Raw genomic sequence first — 19,395 nt, forward strand, 5'->3', positions numbered from 1 at the left:
GTTTCGTATCTTTGCGAGGGATGATATAGAAAATTGATTTCTCTAATGAGCAGGCTTGGCAAAGTGTGCTTGTAGGCATAAGATCCTTACTTCGGGTAAGGAGATGCGTCATAACATCATTGTTCGACCTAAGTGTCGCAAATGGTCGTGCCAAAACAAGTAAACTGTTCAATCACCCAACTCCAGGCCGGCCACATGTGGTGTGTTCCTAGTTGGGAGACAACCCATTTGCCCCAAATCAAAACTTCAGGCTCATTTTTGGAGATGGTGCAAATATATTTCACTCTATTTTCTTTAGTGGTTTCATTTATGATCACTGTCATCTCGAATATCCTTAAAAACTCAACGTCAGGGAAAATTTAAGGTCCCTTAAAAGGTGATTCAATATCATTCATACAATGAGGAGCGAGCCATTGCTTTTAATCAGGTTGGATAGACCTGAAGTCATTGTTAGAGATGTGATTTAGGTGTAAAGTTAGTGTGCGTCGTATGCATTCATGTGTGCGTAGTACGCATTCATCCAGATAACTAACTTTCCCACATTCTTACTTAATCACGTGTTTAATTGAATCGGTCACATGTATTAAGAAACATGATTCAATTAACTCATATTCGAGGACAATATCAATAAGATTATTCATAAGTAAAACATACACCAAATTTGAATCCAAGAACATGGAAAAATGTTCATAAAGTAAATTGTTTACTAAGGGGATACGGCCAACAAGGTTATCCATGTCAAAATTCTGCTCTTCCAACGGTCTTTGGTGGAGCAAAATTAGTCTTGCATATTGACTACTAGAATGGTACTTCCTTAACAACATTGGTAGGGGCACGAACATGTGCATAACCAATGGTTTATTCCATTGAAACGAAAATAGATTATGCAGGGTTAAGGTTCGGGAATATTTTCCCTTATTCTTGAAGTTTTAGGTCTTAGGTACCAAGGATCATGCTTCGGGCATGATACCACACCTTGGCAGGCCCTGATTCTACCATATGTTTGTGGTAGTAATCAGATTCGAGACTTTGGTAACCTTCCGCTATCTACACTGCTGCTTCAGGGGCGAGTTAGAAACAAGGAAGGACGAGAAAAGTATTCTCTAGTCAAAATTCGACCAAATTTATAAACTTCAGAATTGTACTCATTCATGGATGTAATCATGGTGTGCTTCAGGAAATGTCTTTCATGATTAGACAATCCGTAAAAGTAAGCCAAAGAGCCATGGAATCCTTGATTGGGAGGTATTTCCATTTGTAATGCTTTGAGCATAAGTCTTCGAATGAAAATCATGGCGGAGGCTTATTCAACTCTTCCATGCCGTTGTTGGCTTCAATGGTTTCTTAGCTTCTTGATAGTTAAGTGGAGATTCACGTCTTGTACCCCACGGTTTCTATTAGAAACTTCCAAATCAGGAAAATCAAACTTGTGATGGTTCGACAATTCACTGAATTGGGGGAAACAATATTGTGATTGGTGCTAAGGGAATGAATCATCCATAAGCATCAAAGTTAGAACATTTGAGTTCTAAGACATGGTTTTCATGAAAAACGTCGGGTTTTCATGGGTGTTTTGTTTTATGAAAACTTCGGGTTTCAAAGGCACTAAATTTGAAACTACAGGTTCAATTTAGTTTATGAACGTTTAATTCATAAAAGAGAGGTTCCTGCAAGAACACAGAATGCAATATACAACTAAGTGTAGTGGATTTTGGTTGCTTCAGGAACTTAAGTGTGAGTGCTTCGGGACTACGAAAGTATGTTAACGGTTCAAAGTATAAAAATAAATTATTGAATCGTTAATGTCCAAAAGTAATCTTCAGGTCAATAATTTTGAATTCATTATCAGATTAATGGACTGCAGGTCACTTTTAATTAATTCAATAAATCGGGCCATACATGGTCGATTGTAGAAGCGAAATAAAATTAAAATAATATTATTTGATTGAAAGTATAGCCCTAAAATAATTTGGGCTAGGTGCCGTGGGTAAGGGGCACAAGTTTGGTGCCTTAAGTAGAAAAGGCAGGGCCCAAAAAGGGCCTCGGGTGCGAACTTCAGGTCATGAGGATGAGGTGAAATCCTAGCTATAACTGGGTTTCAAATTTGGGCCGAAAGGGGGGGCACAGGTGATAACCAGCGCAAGTTGGCCGTGGGTTCTGGGCACGTAGGAGCTAATCCCAGCTGTATGGGCTGGTTGCAGGGACCAAGCCTAACCATGTGGGCTGCATGAAGTACACAGGTCGTGGCAGAAAACTCAGCTAATTTAGCTGAATTGGATGAAGGCTGCAGGCCTGGGCTGCATGGAACCCAAGCCGAGGCTTGGTTCGGTTCGAGAAAAAGCAGCAGGCCATGGGTCAAGGTACAAACAAGCTGAGGGCTTTAGGCCAATCAAATTGACCCCAGGCTGAAGCTTGGTTTCTGTTTGCACAGTGATGGTGTGGTGGGTGTGCCGCACCATGCCCAATTCCCTTTTTTTTCGAAAATCCCTTAGGGTTTAGGAAACCCATATTTGCTTCTAATTTAATTTGATACTTTGACTCACATATTCCACATAACACTTTAATTATGCGATGCATGAAGCAAATATATATATATATATATATATATATATATATATTGACAAATATATGAACATATATAATATATATATCGGAAGGAAAATATAAACATAGGGGAGTTCATGCATCATGAGGAATGTTTTCATGCTTCAAGGTCGTTTCAAATATCTTACTTTATTTTAAGCGTATCTGATTGGCAAAAAACAACAAAAACCTTTGAATTTGTAGAAGATCCTTCTCGGAAAGCTGGAATTGCATCTCCAATGCGTTGTATCACGTTCAACAAAGAAAAATTAAATTGAATCAATAGCATGTAGATCAATTCAAAACAATAAATTGAACACAAAAAGAATGATTAAAACATAATACTCCCCTGATTGAAGAATAAACTCTCTTTAGTGTCAAGAGCGTGCTGATAACGTGTTGTAGGCATAATTTACTGAACAATTATAGAAGCCATAGAGAGAGAGAAAGGTGCGGCAATGGAGAAGAAGAAGAGAGAGATGTGTAATTGTATGTGTATGTTATTCCACCTCATTGTGCCTTTATTTATAGTAGTAGGAAATGTTAATTCCTTACCCTTTATGATTACAACATTTAATAGGTAATCTACTCCTAATAGGAATATAAGATACATTTCCATATCTACTAGGATTTACACAATCACATTCCTAATCTAATAGGACTGTAACGTGATGATCAAACACAACCTTGTTTATTTTTATTTTTTTAAGAAATTATGGATAATTTACATTAAATATATTTCAATTATAGAGGGAAAAGAATTGGAATCCGAACACGACATTATTTATTGACTTGATTATTTTATGCATCCAAAATCATTTTTTGTTTGCTATGGTTTTGTTTTTAAGTAAAAAAAAAAAATATTCATTTTGTTCCAAATATGATGAATTTATTAGATTAAAAAGCTGACAGAGTTCGAATTCATACCATACAAAGACAACACTGTAGTAAAGGGTGATTTGCAAAAATTTTATTCATTTTGATTGTTAGCAAACAAGTGCCTCTTTACTTTTCAAGGCCTGCCTCCAAATACGAATACAATTTAAAATTAAAAAAAGAAAAAACCAAAAATCCCAAATTTTGTCAATCATCGTCGAACTCTTCAAAGTCCACCGTTTCGCTTCAATTCATAAGAACCCTAGAATTGGATTCTCAAATTCCCCATCCAATCGATGCCTGCATTGTTTCAGTACCATGGCGATTGTCCCCTACTGCTAAGTTTCAGGTCAGCCCCCCTAATTGATCTCATAAAAGTTCAATCTTCGCTCGCAATTTTGTTAATTTGTTGATTGACTCTCGTTCCTTTTGGTGAAAAGTTTGTATACGTTAATCACATTTTTAGGGTTTTGATTATGTATATAATTTATTAATTGCATGCTTGATTATTTATTTAGTGATTTATTTTTCTGGGAAGAAATGAAGCTTTTTTGTATGGACTCCAAGTTATATAATTAGGGAAGTTAAAAGCCGGAGCTGAAGTTGATGCTATACAGACCAGATTAATAAAGTTGGAAATTTTATGCAAATTATATATAATTATCACGGATTATCCATTTAAGAAAATTCAAATGGTCTTCTTTTTCGATAAATAAAAACAGAGAACGATAATTTTTTTTTATCATAAGTCAAGTAATTAGGCCATGTTACACGTTAGGTTGGTTGCAAGAGCTTGGAATCATACGATGAACGTAATCAGTAATAATCGTTTGTTATGCTCCTTTTGTTCTTCATCGGTATTTGGTATCTCCATAGTTAGCATTTTGCTTCTTTTGAATTCTCGAAATTTCTGCCGATGTTGTTACATGGATATTGGTAGTCTAAACACTATGTATCTATTTCATACTTGTGCATATGGATGTTTTATGGAAAGTTCTTAGAGCAGTTTGGAATGTCAAATTATTATTTTTAGTACAGGAACGTGATTTTAATTTCCATAGAACTAGTAGCAACAATTTGACATGTAGTGCAAGTTCCTAACCATTGTACTTTTCATCTATTTTTTTATAGGTTTTTTCTTAGTTCCGATTGAAATGGTCTATAGGAGCTATAGCACTGGCAATGATTTTTTCTTTGTATTCCTGACTCGACATTCTTCGCAATGCAATTAGTACCAAATGATAGTCATAAGGAAGATATTACAGAATGTGAACCCATCTTATGTCAGTCTGACATTTCACAGAGACCTGCAGAATCTTCATCCTCATGTGAAATTACAGCTGTGCTAGGTGATTTTCCTGCTGTTGATGAAGAGGCACAAATTTTTGACGTCAATGAAAATTCTAAGTTGGTCAACGCAGAGCAACCACAGTGTCGTATTTGCCTTGATACTGAAGAAGGTCCTATATGTTTTGCATTTCTCTGTGTATCTTCAGTTTACTGTCACCATTAATTTTTTAATTTAGATGATGTAGAGGATATACATGTAACTTGCTGGTTAAAGTAATTATAGTTCAATACCTTTTCAATCTATAATTATTTGGCGGCTAGGAAATTCAAATATCTTAGCGTTCTTTATTTGTCTTTCAGGGGAAGACTTAATTGCTCCATGCCATTGCAGAGGTACTCAGAAGTATGTCCATAGATCATGTCTTGATAATTGGAGGTCAACAAAGGTGAAGATTTTCTTCATCCCTGCTCTTTCCTTGTGATCTGCAGATGCTTTTTTTATTTTTTATTTTATTTTTAATATTCATTTTAGAATAATGAAATTGCACATAATTGAGGTGAAATTCTTGTTATGTTTATCTATTTTATCTATTTCTTCAAAGGCTGTTTCTTTTGTAGAAGCTTGGTATTAATTATTCATATATTTATTTCTTCAGGAGGGCTTTGCTTTTGCTCATTGTACAGAATGCAGGGCAGTGTTCATATTAAGAGCGAATGTCCCTCCCGATCGCTGGTGGTTGAGATTGAAATTTCAGTTCCTTGTTGCTAGAGATCATGCATTAATTTTCATCATCGTGCAGCTGGTATGTTTACAACAAATTAATGTGATTCATGAATCATATCATTTTATCAAATAGGTAGTTCTTCCCAAATAAAAGAAGTTAGGCATTTTCCGTTAAGTTTTATTCAGCTTGCACAGGCCACAGAAGAATTAATTAGAAACTGAAAGTGTTGTTTGATAGGTTAGCAAGAGTCAGTTGTAGCACATATTTGCAAGGTTCTGTTATGTTTCATAATTAATATATAAGGGTACTGTTAGAACTCATCCTAATCGTGTTACCAATTTAAATGTTTGTACTATTGGTTACTCTAAACATAACTGTTAGTTGTTCAGTTAGTTCTATCAAGTGCTATGGAAGCAGAAGAGATAAGACTTCCCCGTTAGTTTGTCATTCCTAAAATTTTGCGAATATTTTTTTTTCTTCATCAGATTGTGGCATTCTTGGGAGTGATGGTATACAAATTTTATGGAGACGAACTAAGGGAGATGTTTGGTTATGAGGAGCACCCGTATGGGTTTTATACTATGGCTGGTATGCAAACTTCTCGCTGCCCTCTGAACTCCCTATAAAATATTTATGTTCTCGGTGTAAGACATGCTGATTACACTAATTGCATGCATTATTTTGTTCACTTGTTGCAGTTTTAGCTATTGTTTTGGTGGGTTTGCTTTATGGCTTCTTCATAGCCATAATATGTGGACAGAGAATCAACGAACGGCATTATCATGTTCTTGCCAAACAAGAATTAACAAAGGTCTAGTTTCTGATACTTGGAACTTAATATGAACTAAAACCGTTCGTACTGAATTTTATTGGCATTTAACTAAACTATATCGTTGAGTATTTTCTACACGTAACATGATGTTTCATAGACATAATATGTGGACAGAGGATTACTGTAATTTTTCCAACTGAAAGTTAACTGGTACCTTTGTCCATTTTGGACTCAAGTTTCCTTGATCGTTTTCTTGAAATTCTTGCTTTATATTCATCTTTCCCTTGTCACTTCTAAACGCCAAGACTACCAAAGACAGCTTAGTTTTATTATTAAATTTTATGTTACCCTTCTGGATTCCAAGATTTGTAAACTAGGTGTAATAGTTATTTTGAAGCATTTGTTATATTTCTCCAACTGAATCAAGAATCTTATGATGCCAGGAATATGTTGTAGAAGACCGAGAAGATAATAAGAATGCCCCCGAGCTAGACCCCAGCCATGTGACAGAACTGAGAATGTTGGGCCTTTATTAGTTGGAAGTCTTCTTTCTCTAGATTGCCTCGTCTTGTAAGCAATTTTACATTCTGCAACTGCCTTTTCATATTATCTTTTTACTTTAAAAAATTTGCTTTCTCCTGCTTTCCATCTCACAATGAACCTGCCACCTGGATATGGGATATGGTCCTATTCTGATTGTTTTGTAATTTTATCATTTTGCCTAGGTTAATCTTTTGTGCTTATGTGCACGTGCATATTTGTTTGTATTAACCGGTCTTTAAAAATGACCCAAAATAATGAAAAACTAATAAACCCAGGTTTATCTATCTGCGGACTTGTCTACTTATTAGTTCGGCCTTGCTAGCTCTCAGTTGTATGTTTGTTCCCTTGCATGCCTTGCATGCTCGTTACGTAGAATCTGGGACTTAAAAGTATTTGATAGATGCATTTTCTGAATTTATGGTTGGCAAGTTTTTTTTGTTTCTATAGTCTCTCAGTTTTCACTTTCATTCTCTTCAGGTTTTTGTATGGCTTGTAATTTTCCAAGTGGAAGAATGTAAAACGACATTTTCCTGTTCAGATTCTTGATTAGCCGAATACCACCTTCTCGATTCCTGCAAGTTGTGCTTGCACTACTTTATACTTACTTAAATCCGTGCACTACATATCCCACATGCTTCTTCATGGTCCTGCTTCGCTCTGGCTTTCTCTTTCAGATATGGGATTTGGGGTTCTTACTCAGCAATGAACCTGAAAATGTCTTTTCTCCTCACCAGGTACATGGAACTGGTCAACGAGCATTGTCCTCAATGTCAAACGGAGCTGAAATTACACAATTGGTTTTTTTTTTTTAAATTTGATATACGTGTATCTTCATTTACTTGTGAATTATTCTTAGTCATCAGTATATTTTTACAAATAAAATACTTAGGATTGTCGAGCAGAAAACCGCAGTTTATACTTTTTCTGCTTTCATTGTGCATCCCTTTGTTTTCATTTCATCTTGTTCATCCTGGTTGGACAGTTGTAATTCAATCTCCAGTGTTATGTTAAATTATTTTCTCTTTGCATTTTCCAGGTTTCCTATGATACAAATTGTGAATCATGATTCGTTAATGCGGTGCTGGGATTATCTGCTGGATTTTGAAATGTGAATGAAATGTTCTAACTGTTCTTGTGAATTCTTGCTCGCATTTAACAATTTAAATGCGTATGCATTAGGATCTGGATTCATGGATCACTGGGGTCGATAGATCAAAATAAGATCGAACAATTTCTTTGAGATAGAGGGGGAGAGTTGTTTTAATGAGATCATAAGCTGTTATTGTCTTACTTTAGTGAGATCCAAGTCTCCAAAACCCAAGGAAAATGGCACCCAAGGTAAAAACCAAAAGGCCTAAACCCTGCATGTCTCTGACTAATTGAAAACAAGATCAACTGCCTACTAATTTGAACCAGATGCATTAGGAGGAGCAGCATTCACTTGAGCACAGTTGTTCTTAAGCAACGCGGAGATGGAAGGAAACAACGGGAACAACTTCAGCAAGCATTTCTCGTCAACCTCGACGAAGGCCTTGCAACAAGCAGGGCCTAGTGAAAATTTACTGGTAAAGATTGTGGTAATAATTTCTTGTGCACACCCTGGAATGCTCTGAAGTGAAGACCGACACTTTGCTATCTCAGTCGGGTCCACTGGCGGCCGTAGCCCTGGAATCCCGGGCGGAAATATGCCTGGGATCCCCGGCGGAAATACTCCAGGAGTTCTGGGTGGAAATAGGCCTGGGATCCCAGGTGGCAGTAGGCCTGGGATATTGGGAAAGTTCGGGAGAGGGGGTGGGTGGAATATGCGCAAATCCGGTTGCACCGCAAGTTGCCATTATTAGTAGTAGCGAAAACATTGCCTGAACTTGTCTGGACATGTGCCGGAAAACTTGGCACTCACGTTTGTGCCATATCAGTATCAGAAAACAGGTTAACTATATCAGCTGTGTTGCTGTTGGAGAAGAGATCCAAGGATTTATATGGTGCAGCAAATTTGCTAGATAAATGCTTCATCGATCGTAATAAATAATAATCATTTAATCTTATCTGGCAATGAGAATTTTCGAAAGTATTTCATATACTTCATCGATTTGTAATAATCTGTTCTTCGCTTTTCCTTTCAGTTTTTTGTTGGGTCTGGTGAAAACATTTTTCTTCAACATAGTAACTTGACACGGATTCACCTCTCCCAGACCGTGCGTAAAGCGGGAGCCTTGTGCACTGGGTACGACCTTTTATAGTAACTTGACACGGGTGGTGGAAAATTACTTAGAGTAAAATAAAAATTACAAGAAACAGTATAATCATAAATCTAATATGTTCTGTATCAAGGGCTACGAAAACTCTACCATACTCAGGGCAAATGGAGGGTCGAGATCTTTTGGTTTCATATATAGTACAATTAAACCAGAAGAAAATTTTCAGAAGTAGAAGTTTTCTGTGGTTAAGCTGACATTTTCAATAGATGAAAGCAGCTTGTGCTTTCTGAGGCTTTCTGAGGCTTTCTGGGGCTTTCTGGGAAGGCCTCAGCTAGATTATTATTACTAAGCAATTTCAAATGAAAGCAGCTTGTGCTTTCGGAGGCTTTGTGGGAAAGCAGCTTTTGCTTTGACTTTCTGATCCCAAAATAGTCACAATCAAATGAAATCACCCGGTAGTTGCTGATGAGATGAGATTGGATGGCTGCAGAAGCAACCAAACCTAGCAGCATCTTAAAATACAAAATAGTCACTTTCATATATATATATATATATATATATATATATAATAAATTATTTTTCTTGTTTAGAAGATTCGGTTTTATGTACTGTCGGAAAACTTGTGGGCCTGCTATCCTTTACTTGCAAATGCACGCTAGTGCTAAGCGTCTAGTCGGAAAAATGGTCTTGATTCTTGTGGTTTGAGTCATTTTCTAGGAAATTTCGTGGATTTTATTGTTAACGGACAATTTGACTCTTGGATTGGTTCGTCACAGATAATTCATAACCCTGTCGCTGTTACTTGTTCAATTCAGTTACTTGCAGTATAGGCATCTGCAAATTTTTGTGAATATTTATATGTTGCCCCTGACTTATATAACTCCATAGATTTTGGAACTGGGAAAATCAGTTAGATGATGAAAGGGTAATAAAAACAGTAGAGAGCTAATGGCAGAGAGTGCAGTACAGTTTCTGCTCGACAAGGTTGCACCTCTTTTCGAAAATGATCTGCAACTTTTGGGAGGGGTTAGGGAAGAAATTGTGTATCTGAGAGGGGAACTGGAGCGCATGACCGCGTTTCTGAGGGTTGCTGATGCATTTGAAGAGAGTGATGAGGAAGTCAAAGTATGGGTTAATCAAGTAAGAGACATTGCTCACGATAGTGAAGACGTGCTGGATGAATTTACACTTATCCAGGCACATGATCATGGGACGGGGTTATATGGTTCCATCCATCGGTTTTCGTGTTGTATTAAGAACATGAAAGCTCAATACCGAGTTGCTGCTGAGTTACAAGACATCAACAAGAGAATCAGAAAAATCTCGGAGGTTCATAGGAGGCTCCGTCACAAGTTTATGGCTGAACAAGGGTCAGGCTCTTCAACTGCAGGTCAAATGTGGGATGACCATCGTGGTGATGCTCTACTTTTAGAGAAAACTGATATAGTTGGCATTGACGAGCCTATAAAACAGATGGTAGGGTGGCTTGTTAACGGTGGTTCTGGACGAGAAGTAGTTTCTGTGGCTGGCATGGGAGGACTAGGGAAGACAACCCTGGCGAAGCAAGTCTATGATGCAGCAGAAGTGAAGAAGCATTTCAAAGTAAGTGCTTGGATCACGGTTACTCAGTCGTTCAAGCTTGGGGATCTCCTCGAAGACATGATTCAACAACTCCACAAAGCCATCCGAAGGCCAGCTCCGCAAGGAACCAACAACATGAACAACAATCAGCTGAAAACAATAATCAAGGACTTCCTGCAGAAAAGGAGGTACCTAATTGTTCTCGATGATGTGTGGCACTTGTACGTATGGGACTCTCTGAAGTATGCGTTGCCTAACAATACTTGTGGCGGCCGAGTCATACTAACTACTCGAAAAGCTGATGTAGCCTCAACAACCAGCAAAGAATCTGGAGGTAGAGTCTTTAATTTGAAGCCCTTGCCGCTGTTGGAGTCATGGGAGCTTCTATGCAAGAAGACATTCCAAGGGAACTCATGCCCTCCTTATTTAGAGGATATCGGTAATTCTATCTTAAGAAAGTGCGAGGGGCTGCCCCTCGCGATTGTGGCAGTCAGCGGTGTTTTGGCCACCAAAGACAAGCGGAGGATCGACCAGTGGGATATGGTTGGCCATAGCCTTGGTGCTGAAATGGAGGGCAATGACAAACTCAAGGACTTGAAAAAAGTACTTTCACTCAGCTTTAATGACTTGCCTTACCATCTCAAGTCATGCTTCTTGTACCTGAGCATCTTTCCCGAGGATCATCTAATCGAGCATATGAGACTTGTTCGGCTATGGATGGCAGAGGGTTTTATTGAAGCAAAACAAGGCAAAACACTAGAAGATGTTGCAGAGGACTACCTCAATGAACTGTTGAATAGAAGCATGATTCAAGCAGCAGAGACAACATCCGATGGAAGGGTCAAAAGCTTTCGTGTCCATGATCTTCTCCGAGAGATTATCACCTCTAAGATAAGAGATCAGAACTTTGCCACAATAGCTAAAGAGCAAAACATACCATGGCCTGATAAAGTCCGACGCCTGTCAATGCATAATTCTTTGCAATACGTACAGAAAAACAGGTGCGCTTCTCAACTACGTTCTCTGTTTATGTTTGGAGTTACCGAGAAGCCAGTGCTGCATACAATTTTTCCTGGAGGTTTTAGGCTTCTTAACGTGTTAGATTTGCAAGGTGCACCTCTAAATGCTTTTCCAGTTGAAGTAGTCAACCTTTTCTTTTTGAAGTATCTAAGCTTGAAAGGTACGAGGGTGAAAACCATTCCGAGATTTATAGGGAAGCTTCAGAACCTGGAGACTTTGGATCTGAAGCATTCTCTGGTCACTGAACTCCCGGTTGAAATTTTAAAGCTTCAACATCTACGTCATCTTTTAGTATATCGTTATGAATTTGTACCATATGGAGATTTTCACTCAAAATATGGCTTTAAGGTGCTTGCAAAAATAGGGGCTCTAACTTGCCTTCAAAAGCTTTGTTTCATCAAGGCAAACCAAGATGGAGGTGCCATATTAAGAGAGCTGGGGAAACTAATTCAGTTGAGACGGTTAGGCATTGTACATATGAGGAAGCAAGACGGAAAGTCTCTTTGTTCATCCCTCGAAAAGCTGACCAAACTTTGCGCGTTGTCCATAACTTCGGTAGAAGAGGATGAGATCATTGACCTGCAGCACATTTCTTCTCCTCCTCTACTACTTCAGCGCCTATACTTGCGTGGACGATTGGAAACATTGCCTCACTGGATACCTTCTCTGCACAGCCTTGTTAGATTATATCTGAAATGGAGTAGGTTAAGGGACAATCCGCTTGTATTCATTCAGTATCTGCCGAACCTGGTACATCTCGAATTATCTCAGGTGTTTGAAGGAGACACATTGTGTTTCGGAGCTGGAGGATTTAAGAAGCTAAAACATTTAGGCATTGATGAATTTGATGAACTTAGATGTATAGAGGTGCAGGTGGGAGCAATGCCGTCCCTGCAAAAGCTAAGTATCCAGCGATGTATATCGTTAGAGAAGGTGCCATCCGGGATTGAACACCTGAAGAAGCTGAAGGTGCTTGAGTTCTTTGATATGCCGGAAAAGTTAATCAAGACGCTGAGTCCACATGAACAAGGCAACGATTATGGGAAGGTTGCGCATATCCCAGAAGTTTATTTCACCTACTTGAGAGAGTCAGGGTGGGAGGTCTACCCTTTGGAGGGTCTGAATGAAGGAGAAAATTTTCATCAAACCACTTCTCTCATGAAGAGCCACGAACTCGAAACTCGTTGGAAGTAATGTTTTTACTTCACTTGATCCGTTTGATATTATTAAGGAGATGCTGTGTATTGTAAATTACTGTAAAAACTCTTGTAAATAGTTGTAAATTGTAATAATAATCTTGATCAGTTTGATATTTATGTATGTTTGTAAACTGTCAAGTGAAATACAGAAGCGTTCGTATCTTCTTCTTCAAGCTTTCGTTTCTTTCGAGCTTTTCTCATCTTCTTTGAGTTTGATTTTCTGGGAATCTTACTGATTGAGTAGAACAAGTAATTTGGTAGTTTTATAGAACACACGAATACTCTCCCGCGATCATCTCATCGTTTCAACAACGCATAACGGGGTATCAGGTATGAGATATGAAAGGGGAACCCCGATTCCTTAGGTGTTCCCACTATTCATAAGATATGTTTTACCTGATGGCTGTGAGATCGCACTTGGTACAAACTTGACAACAAGGTTCTCACTTAAAAACTGATCAAGCAGAGGCCATTTCCACAAATTATCTCACATAATGATCAGTTCACTATTGAATTTATATACCGAGAAATTGTAATTTTTCCATCGTAACTTAAAAGAGAGAAACTTGCAGCTTAGTTGGTAATTAACATTCACTTTTGCACCTGATGTGGAGTTTTATTACACCCTTTCCCACCATAAGAGAGTTATTTTGATGAGACCATAAGCTGGTTATTCTCTTATGAATAATAATTGGCTACTCAAAGGATGAGTAGGAGTTACTACTTAAAATTGCTCGTTGCCTATTCATAGAAGTTCGAGTTTATGATCATAACATTTCATAATATAAATCACAAATATCGCCTCTGCAAAAAAAAAATCAATTAAAGTTAAGGTCATTAGTTATCGAACTGCATAAAAACAAATGAACTGAATTGGTAAAAGCATCACTGACCGTCTATGCATTTGCTACAATAGATTGATTAAACCACCTTAGTTTTAATTCTTTTTTTATTTTTTCTTTTGCAGAGATGATATTTTGATTCATAATATGAATGGTTCTGCTCATAAGCACAAAACTCTGATTCGAACACAAAGATTTTTAGTAGTAGTTCCTACTCATCTTTGAGTAACCAAACATCTTCTCTTATTATAATATCCATCACAATCCTGAAGCCTCCAAAACGTACCAACTTAATGGCAACCAAAGTAAACAAAAGAAAAACCCTTCATGACTATGCTTAACTGAAGCAAGATCTACTTATTTCCTGCAAAAATTATCATCTCAACCGCCTACTACTGCTTTGATCTAGCTGCTTTAGGAGCAGCAGCAGTAGTACAGCTGCTCTTGAGCACTGCAGGAATGGATGGAAACAACGGGAACAACTTCCGCAAGCAATTCTTATCAACTTCGACCAAGGCCTTGCAACAAGCAGGGCCTAGAGCAAATTTACCAGTCAAGATTGTGGGATAAATTTCCGATGCACACCCTGGAACGTTCTGAAGTGAAGACCAGCACTTGGCTATCTCACCTGGGCTTATAGGCGAAGATAGCCCTGGAATCCCAGGAGGGAATAGGCCTGGGATGGTCGAGAAGGGCGGTGGTGGCGCATCTGCCAGCCCGGTTGCTGCACATGTTGCCAATAGGAGAAGTGAAAGTAATGCTTGAGCTTGTCTAGACATGGCTATATGGAAGCTTGGAACTTCTCTTTTCTGCTATATCAGAAAAAGGGTTTGTTAGATTGGTGTGTTGATACTGGAGTAGAGTCTGGTAAGGATTTATATAGAAATGCTGGGGCAGTAGGTTACAGATGGAATGGAGTTTTCTATAGTTTTAATGCAGTTTTATGTTTCTGGACCATATAGTAGTACGTACCATGAAGGAGAAACTCTACATCATAGCTTTCGTTCACATAAAACCCTTACTTCGATGTGGGACGGGAACTTGGTCATGAGAAATGGCATCCTAAAAAATGTTAGGGCTGCAGTCTCAGCTGATGGGCAACACTAGAATTCCATCATTATATAGAAATTATATAATATTGGACACATCGACTCAAAGTATTAAGTATATGGTACACATTGGTGTGCCCTCAAAATATAAAAATGTGTATTACGCACACCAACTATGTTTCCTATGTATTGGGCAGGCCATTGAATTAAAATATGTCAATTTGGAAACAGCCTACCAACTACTAACAAGCAATCTACGCAGTCACAAACATAAGCTAAGCCCCCTTTTTGAATGGAATACGAGTATACGACCACATCAAACATTAAACAATTGAAACAAAACTTTGTCAAAACACCTACCTGTATTCCTTCTTAAACCCTTTTCCTCCGTTGGAGAGAGCGACGACGGTCACAAAAAAGAAAAGAAAAATGTAATTCACAACTCAAAACACGTAGTAACTTGGAAAAAGAGAGGGTTGAAAAATATCGATGAACAAAAGGTTGATGTACCTCTTAAGTATATTTACATGGACATCCTGATAAAACTTGAATTGAGCAAATTAACCATGCGGGCATAGGTACAAATAACACACAATTCAACTGAAAACAAACTACAATGATCAACTATACATACTTGATGAATAATTACATGCAACTCCTTTTCAGTTGTAATCTTGAACTTGGATAGAAGTCACTCTACCTCGCTAACCAGTTTGCATCTGTAGAGCTCTTGACCTTGACGAAATGCCTTTCATCAATGTATCTATTGCAGTCCTACATAACAATTTACATGACTAGATGAGCCTGCGTATCCCAGCAACCAAGGCATAATTAGCTTGCAAGCAATAGTAGAATTCATGGAACCGATCTGCTTATCAGGAAAGCAAAAGCAATACTACAACATAGAAAGCAGTAATCATTCGAAACCAGATTGAAGTCTTTTATCAGCCCCCATGGCATCAACTCATTTCAGGTTAAAATCACCATTATACCAAAAGATCAAGTTTGGAACTCCCCAAATCCAACTTTTGTCACATATAGGCATATGAATTCAACTATTAATGATTTATTAGAATCCACATTAAGAGCCTATACAAACCTCTCCTAAAATTTTAACAAAGGCCGGTGAATTAACCACAGCCCTCAACGCCAGCTTTTAAGCAGGATGAACAAGGTCAAAACAGATGTTACCAGCACACACTGTAATCCATTATGCTCCATAGATCAACCTAATTAGTATTCAGAACCATATTTTCAACTTTGGGAAAGATGAAAGCATTTCTCTTCGGTCTTTGAATATGAAGCAGCTAAACTTCAGTAATCTTGAACTTCCACAAAAAGCCTATGTTAGTCCAGTTTACCCCCAAATTAGTTTGATTATTTGTTGGTAAAACCATTAAATTCCAACGGATGAAACCCAACATAAGAGCATTGAGTTTTACTAATTAAGTAAACAAATTTCTTGTCATCAATACAGAACTCAGCCAACTGTTATTAAAGCTTACCTCAGATGCCACTGATGAGAACTACATGGTTCATCCCTCCTCATCCTCGGACTTGGACACATTGTTAGAAATTTGATCCGCGGTCTCCATCGGTTGGGGATTGGACACATCATCAGAACTCTGAAACACAACCACAGGCTCCATCAGTTGTGGAGATGTACCTACAAAGAAAAGGAAGGCATAGAATAAGCAACAATTGTAAGAAAACCATCCATTATACACAAGATTTCAATACTTTCTATCACAAAGGTTTTTAATCCCTCCAATGCCCCCAAAAAAAATACATTTTTTTTTAAAAAAAAGCCAGACTAATTCCTTTATCTTAATCATTCCAGCAACTTTTCATCATAGAACAAAAAAAGATCAATGCCTCAAAATATGATCGATCCGTTAACGTTTTCAATTTTCGATTTTTGATTTTCGATATTCCAATTCTCACCTAAAGAGAGAAAATTACACAATTCAGAAACAAACCCAGATGCAGAAACGAATTAGATGATCCAATTAAATCAACCACAATACACAATTCAATCCAATCTCAATTGATTGAAGGATAAAAACCCAATTTTGAACAAAACCCAATTTTGAACAGAACCCAATTAATAAAATCGAAAAAAGGAAGCAAACCTTCGATAAAATAAGCAGAAGAAGGCCACCCTCTAACGGTGCTCATAGACATGGTCTCCTCCTCACTCAAAGGGTTGGCCAACTTATCGACCAGCTGAGCCAGGCCGTGCGATCTCGACCGTGGAGGAGGGACCCAGTAGGAGGCGCCGGGCAAAAAGGGGAGCCAATCGGGCGCGGATCGGCGGACGATGATCCGGTGGATGGCGTCCTCGAGCTTGCGCAGAAGGGGATCAGAAGGCGAGTCGGCGGAGGAGTCGGTTGGTGGATCATGGTGAAAAGGGAGGGTGGATTGGGCGCGCAGGGTTATGAGGCGGGAGGAGGACGGCGATGATTTGGGCGAGAGGTGGCGGGTTAGGGTAAGGGTTTGAGAAATTGACGACCTTGCCATTGATGATGGAATTGCTAGAGAGAGAGAGAGAGATGGGAGATTTTGAGGGGGTGTTTGGATAAGAGGAAAATAAAGAGAGAAAATTTAGGTGCGTTTGTGTTTGTGTTTGTGTGTAAATGCGAGAAAGAGAGAGTGGTAGTGTAGATGGTGCGAGAGAGTGGAGGTGAATTCTTTGTCATTTTATTTTTTTGTTTATTTTATTGACGAGTTGGTCAACCTAGAACACCCAAGACTTCATTATTATTATTATTGTTTTTTTTTGTTCACGCATTCAGATGAAACCGGATTCCTTCCGGATCCAATAAATCTGAGCCTGCTGAGCAAGTGATTCGGACCGTTGAAATTTGATCCAATGGCTACAAACAGGGACCTCTCTAAAAGTTATAATAATTGTAACTGTTGGATCAAATTTCAACGGCCTAAATTGTTTGCTCAGTAGGCTGAGTATATATGGATCCGGAGGGGATTCGGTTCCCATTCAGATAGCAAAAAATAATGGAACTTTAGATTTGAATGAAATTTTTTAATGATGTTTGGAGTAAAATAATACACGGATATTCTATTCTATACAATTTGAAGGAAAAAATAAAATAAAGAGTAGTGTTTGAAAATCAATATGCTTCTTCTATCCCTCACTCCTTCACTGTCACATTTAGGTGTAGATGTTTTCGATCAGATTTTTGCCATATGGTGTTGATTTTAGTCCAACACAACCATTTTACTCGTCTATGCAATTGTCTCAAATCTCAATTGTCTTATGGTATTCGTGCGTCTTCCACTTTAGGCTAGCGTTTTACGACGGTGTCTTGCTCAATATGATTGACGGTGGTACTACAATGTTAAAGAATAGGCTTTGAAGATCTATGTGAATCTAAAGACTTGTGAGTTTTAACAAGTTTAGCTTTCATATAAACTCCAGTTTAATTTGTTGTGCGTTTTGAAGTCTTTCTATGAGAGTTTTTGGTTTGCTTTCGGCACGATGCCATTGTATGTCATTAGAGGTAATCAAATTGTATTGGATGTTCGAGTAGGTGGAGTTTTAGTGGTTGACTCAAATTGTATCATATTTGCTCTTTTTTGCTATTGTATTCTTAAGCATTGTAGGATCACTAAGATTTTAAGCATTTTGACAACAAAAATAGACTAATTGAAACTAATCCATCCGAATGTAGCCCTCTCCAATTGGAGTTGGATGGTTTCAGTTCTTTACCCTCAACTTTATATTCAACTAATCAAGATGCAAGAAAACACAAAATCAAAGATGGAACTATCATGTCAAATCTAAGATCTTACCATGAAAACAAAAATCAATCATAGATCGGAGCATGATGCATTGTTAAATCAGCATCTTACAATAACCTAAGGACTTCGTTAACCAAAAAAAAAAAACAACGTAAGGACTTTTATTCCCACACCCGCACCTGCTTGCACGTATACTAAATTAGTACTTGTTTGTATCATACTTGACCAATCCCGAAATTACTAAGTACCGGACAACTTCATACCTTCAAGGACCCACTGAGGGGTTCATGCTAAGGCACCCCTACCGAAACACAAGTGTTTCCTTCTAACTAGAGGGCCAGTCATAGAACGACACATGCCAACGTCAAAATAAAGCTCCTAGAGTCCCATATCGATCGCAGATGAAAGCTAGAGACTCTTCTCAACTATAAAAGTAGATCATTCTCCTGCAATTAATCCCTAATGTCATTATTGTCCTTAAACGTGTCATTAGAACCCACTAACGATGATTATGTTTGAACCTATGTATTGTGTAACCTCTTCACGATTAATGAGAACTCATCTACCCCTTGGACGTAACCAAACTTAGTGTGAACCACGCAAATCTTGTGTTTGTTTCCCTACCTCTATCTGTTTACGTATTATTATTAATAGGTGACAGGAGCAACCGAGCGAAGATCACAAACTCGACCCTTTACATTAGTCCAAAGTCTTGCTGACTTTGTGCCTCAACAATACTCAATCACAATATTATAACCAATATTGGCTACAAATGCAACACATAGTACCTGAAAAGCATATGTAAAACCTTTGCAACCCCTTCTCGCTCTCTGCCCCCTCTTGTTTGCCTTCCCTTCTTCTTCCTCTTCATCATCTCCGTTCACATATATATCCCTCATCCATTCTTCATCTCCTAAAAGAGCTAAAGAGAGGATATCTTGAAGTTGTTCAAACG

The 19,395-nt window shown here is 38.2% G+C and overlaps 4 protein-coding genes and 1 pseudogene across 9 annotated transcripts; 2 read left to right on the forward strand and 3 right to left on the reverse strand.

Annotated features, from left to right (window-relative positions):
- Nucleotides 1-3,663: 3,663 nt before the first annotated feature.
- Nucleotides 3,664-8,084, forward strand: LOC126612486 (uncharacterized). 3 transcript variants are annotated; one of them, XR_007619134.1, is made up of 9 exons: nt 3,664-3,808; nt 4,591-4,919; nt 5,110-5,195; nt 5,406-5,552; nt 5,960-6,062; nt 6,173-6,285; nt 6,690-6,816; nt 7,267-7,523; nt 7,826-8,084. XR_007619134.1 is itself a non-coding variant. In XM_050280912.1 (8 exons), exons 2-7 carry the CDS (start codon nt 4,682-4,684, stop codon nt 6,780-6,782), a joined length of 780 nt encoding a protein of 259 aa, XP_050136869.1. In that variant the 5' UTR covers nt 3,664-3,808; nt 4,591-4,681; the 3' UTR covers nt 6,783-6,816; nt 7,267-7,817. The 3 variants fall into 3 exon arrangements, 2 of the variants coding, with proteins under 2 accessions (XP_050136869.1, XP_050136870.1); XM_050280912.1 differs by lacking the exon at nt 7,826-8,084 and having other exon boundaries at nt 7,267-7,817; XM_050280913.1 differs by lacking the exons at nt 7,267-7,523; nt 7,826-8,084 and adding an exon at nt 7,524-7,817.
- A 107-nt stretch (nt 8,085-8,191) lies between these two features.
- Nucleotides 8,192-8,666, reverse strand: LOC126612487 (uncharacterized; annotated as a pseudogene).
- A 1,160-nt stretch (nt 8,667-9,826) lies between these two features.
- LOC126610982 (disease resistance protein RPM1-like) lies at nt 9,827-12,960 on the forward strand. The gene has a single exon (XM_050279164.1). It carries the CDS (start codon nt 9,936-9,938, stop codon nt 12,780-12,782), a length of 2,847 nt encoding a protein of 948 aa, XP_050135121.1. The 5' UTR covers nt 9,827-9,935; the 3' UTR covers nt 12,783-12,960.
- Nucleotides 12,961-13,718: 758 nt separating this feature from the next.
- On the reverse strand, nt 13,719-15,002 carry LOC126610984 (uncharacterized). Of its 3 annotated transcripts, none has more exons than XM_050279168.1 (2): nt 14,602-15,002; nt 13,719-14,438 (listed from the first exon to the last, which is right to left on the reverse strand). In XM_050279168.1, the coding sequence occupies exons 1-2, from the start codon at nt 14,602-14,604 to the stop codon at nt 14,022-14,024; spliced, it is 420 nt and encodes a 139-aa protein (XP_050135125.1). In that variant the 5' UTR covers nt 14,605-15,002; the 3' UTR covers nt 13,719-14,021. The 3 variants fall into 3 exon arrangements, with proteins under 3 accessions (XP_050135125.1, XP_050135124.1, XP_050135126.1); XM_050279167.1 differs by having other exon boundaries at nt 13,719-14,441; XM_050279169.1 differs by having other exon boundaries at nt 13,719-15,002.
- Nucleotides 15,003-15,138: 136 nt separating this feature from the next.
- On the reverse strand, nt 15,139-17,361 carry LOC126610983 (uncharacterized). 2 transcript variants are annotated; one of them, XM_050279166.1, is made up of 3 exons: nt 16,811-17,361; nt 16,184-16,344; nt 15,139-15,482 (listed from the first exon to the last, which is right to left on the reverse strand). In XM_050279166.1, the coding sequence occupies exons 1-2, from the start codon at nt 17,196-17,198 to the stop codon at nt 16,214-16,216; spliced, it is 519 nt and encodes a 172-aa protein (XP_050135123.1). In that variant the 5' UTR covers nt 17,199-17,361; the 3' UTR covers nt 15,139-15,482; nt 16,184-16,213. The 2 variants fall into 2 exon arrangements, with proteins under 2 accessions (XP_050135123.1, XP_050135122.1); XM_050279165.1 differs by having other exon boundaries at nt 15,139-15,452; nt 16,811-17,360.
- Between the last annotated feature and the right edge of the window lie 2,034 nt (nt 17,362-19,395).

Source organism: Malus sylvestris, chromosome 17 (assembly GCF_916048215.2).
Source record: "Malus sylvestris chromosome 17, drMalSylv7.2, whole genome shotgun sequence".
Taxonomy (NCBI): domain Eukaryota; kingdom Viridiplantae; phylum Streptophyta; class Magnoliopsida; order Rosales; family Rosaceae; genus Malus; species Malus sylvestris.

Coding starts and splice junctions, on each gene's coding strand:
- LOC126612486 (XM_050280912.1), top strand. CDS start 4,682: ATGCAATTAGTACCAAATGATAGTCATAAGGAAGATATTACAGAATGT. Junction 5,196..5,405: donor ATAATTGGAGGTCAACAAAG/GTGAAGATTTTC, acceptor TTATTTCTTCAG/GAGGGCTTTGCTTTTGCTCA. Junction 5,553..5,959: donor TTTTCATCATCGTGCAGCTG/GTATGTTTACAA, acceptor TTTCTTCATCAG/ATTGTGGCATTCTTGGGAGT.
- LOC126610982 (XM_050279164.1), top strand. CDS start 9,936: ATGGCAGAGAGTGCAGTACAGTTTCTGCTCGACAAGGTTGCACCTCTT.
- LOC126610983 (XM_050279166.1), bottom strand. CDS start 17,198: ATGGCAAGGTCGTCAATTTCTCAAACCCTTACCCTAACCCGCCACCTC. Junction 16,345..16,810: donor TTCTGCTTATTTTATCGAAG/GTTTGCTTCCTT, acceptor TTTTCTTTGTAG/GTACATCTCCACAACTGATG.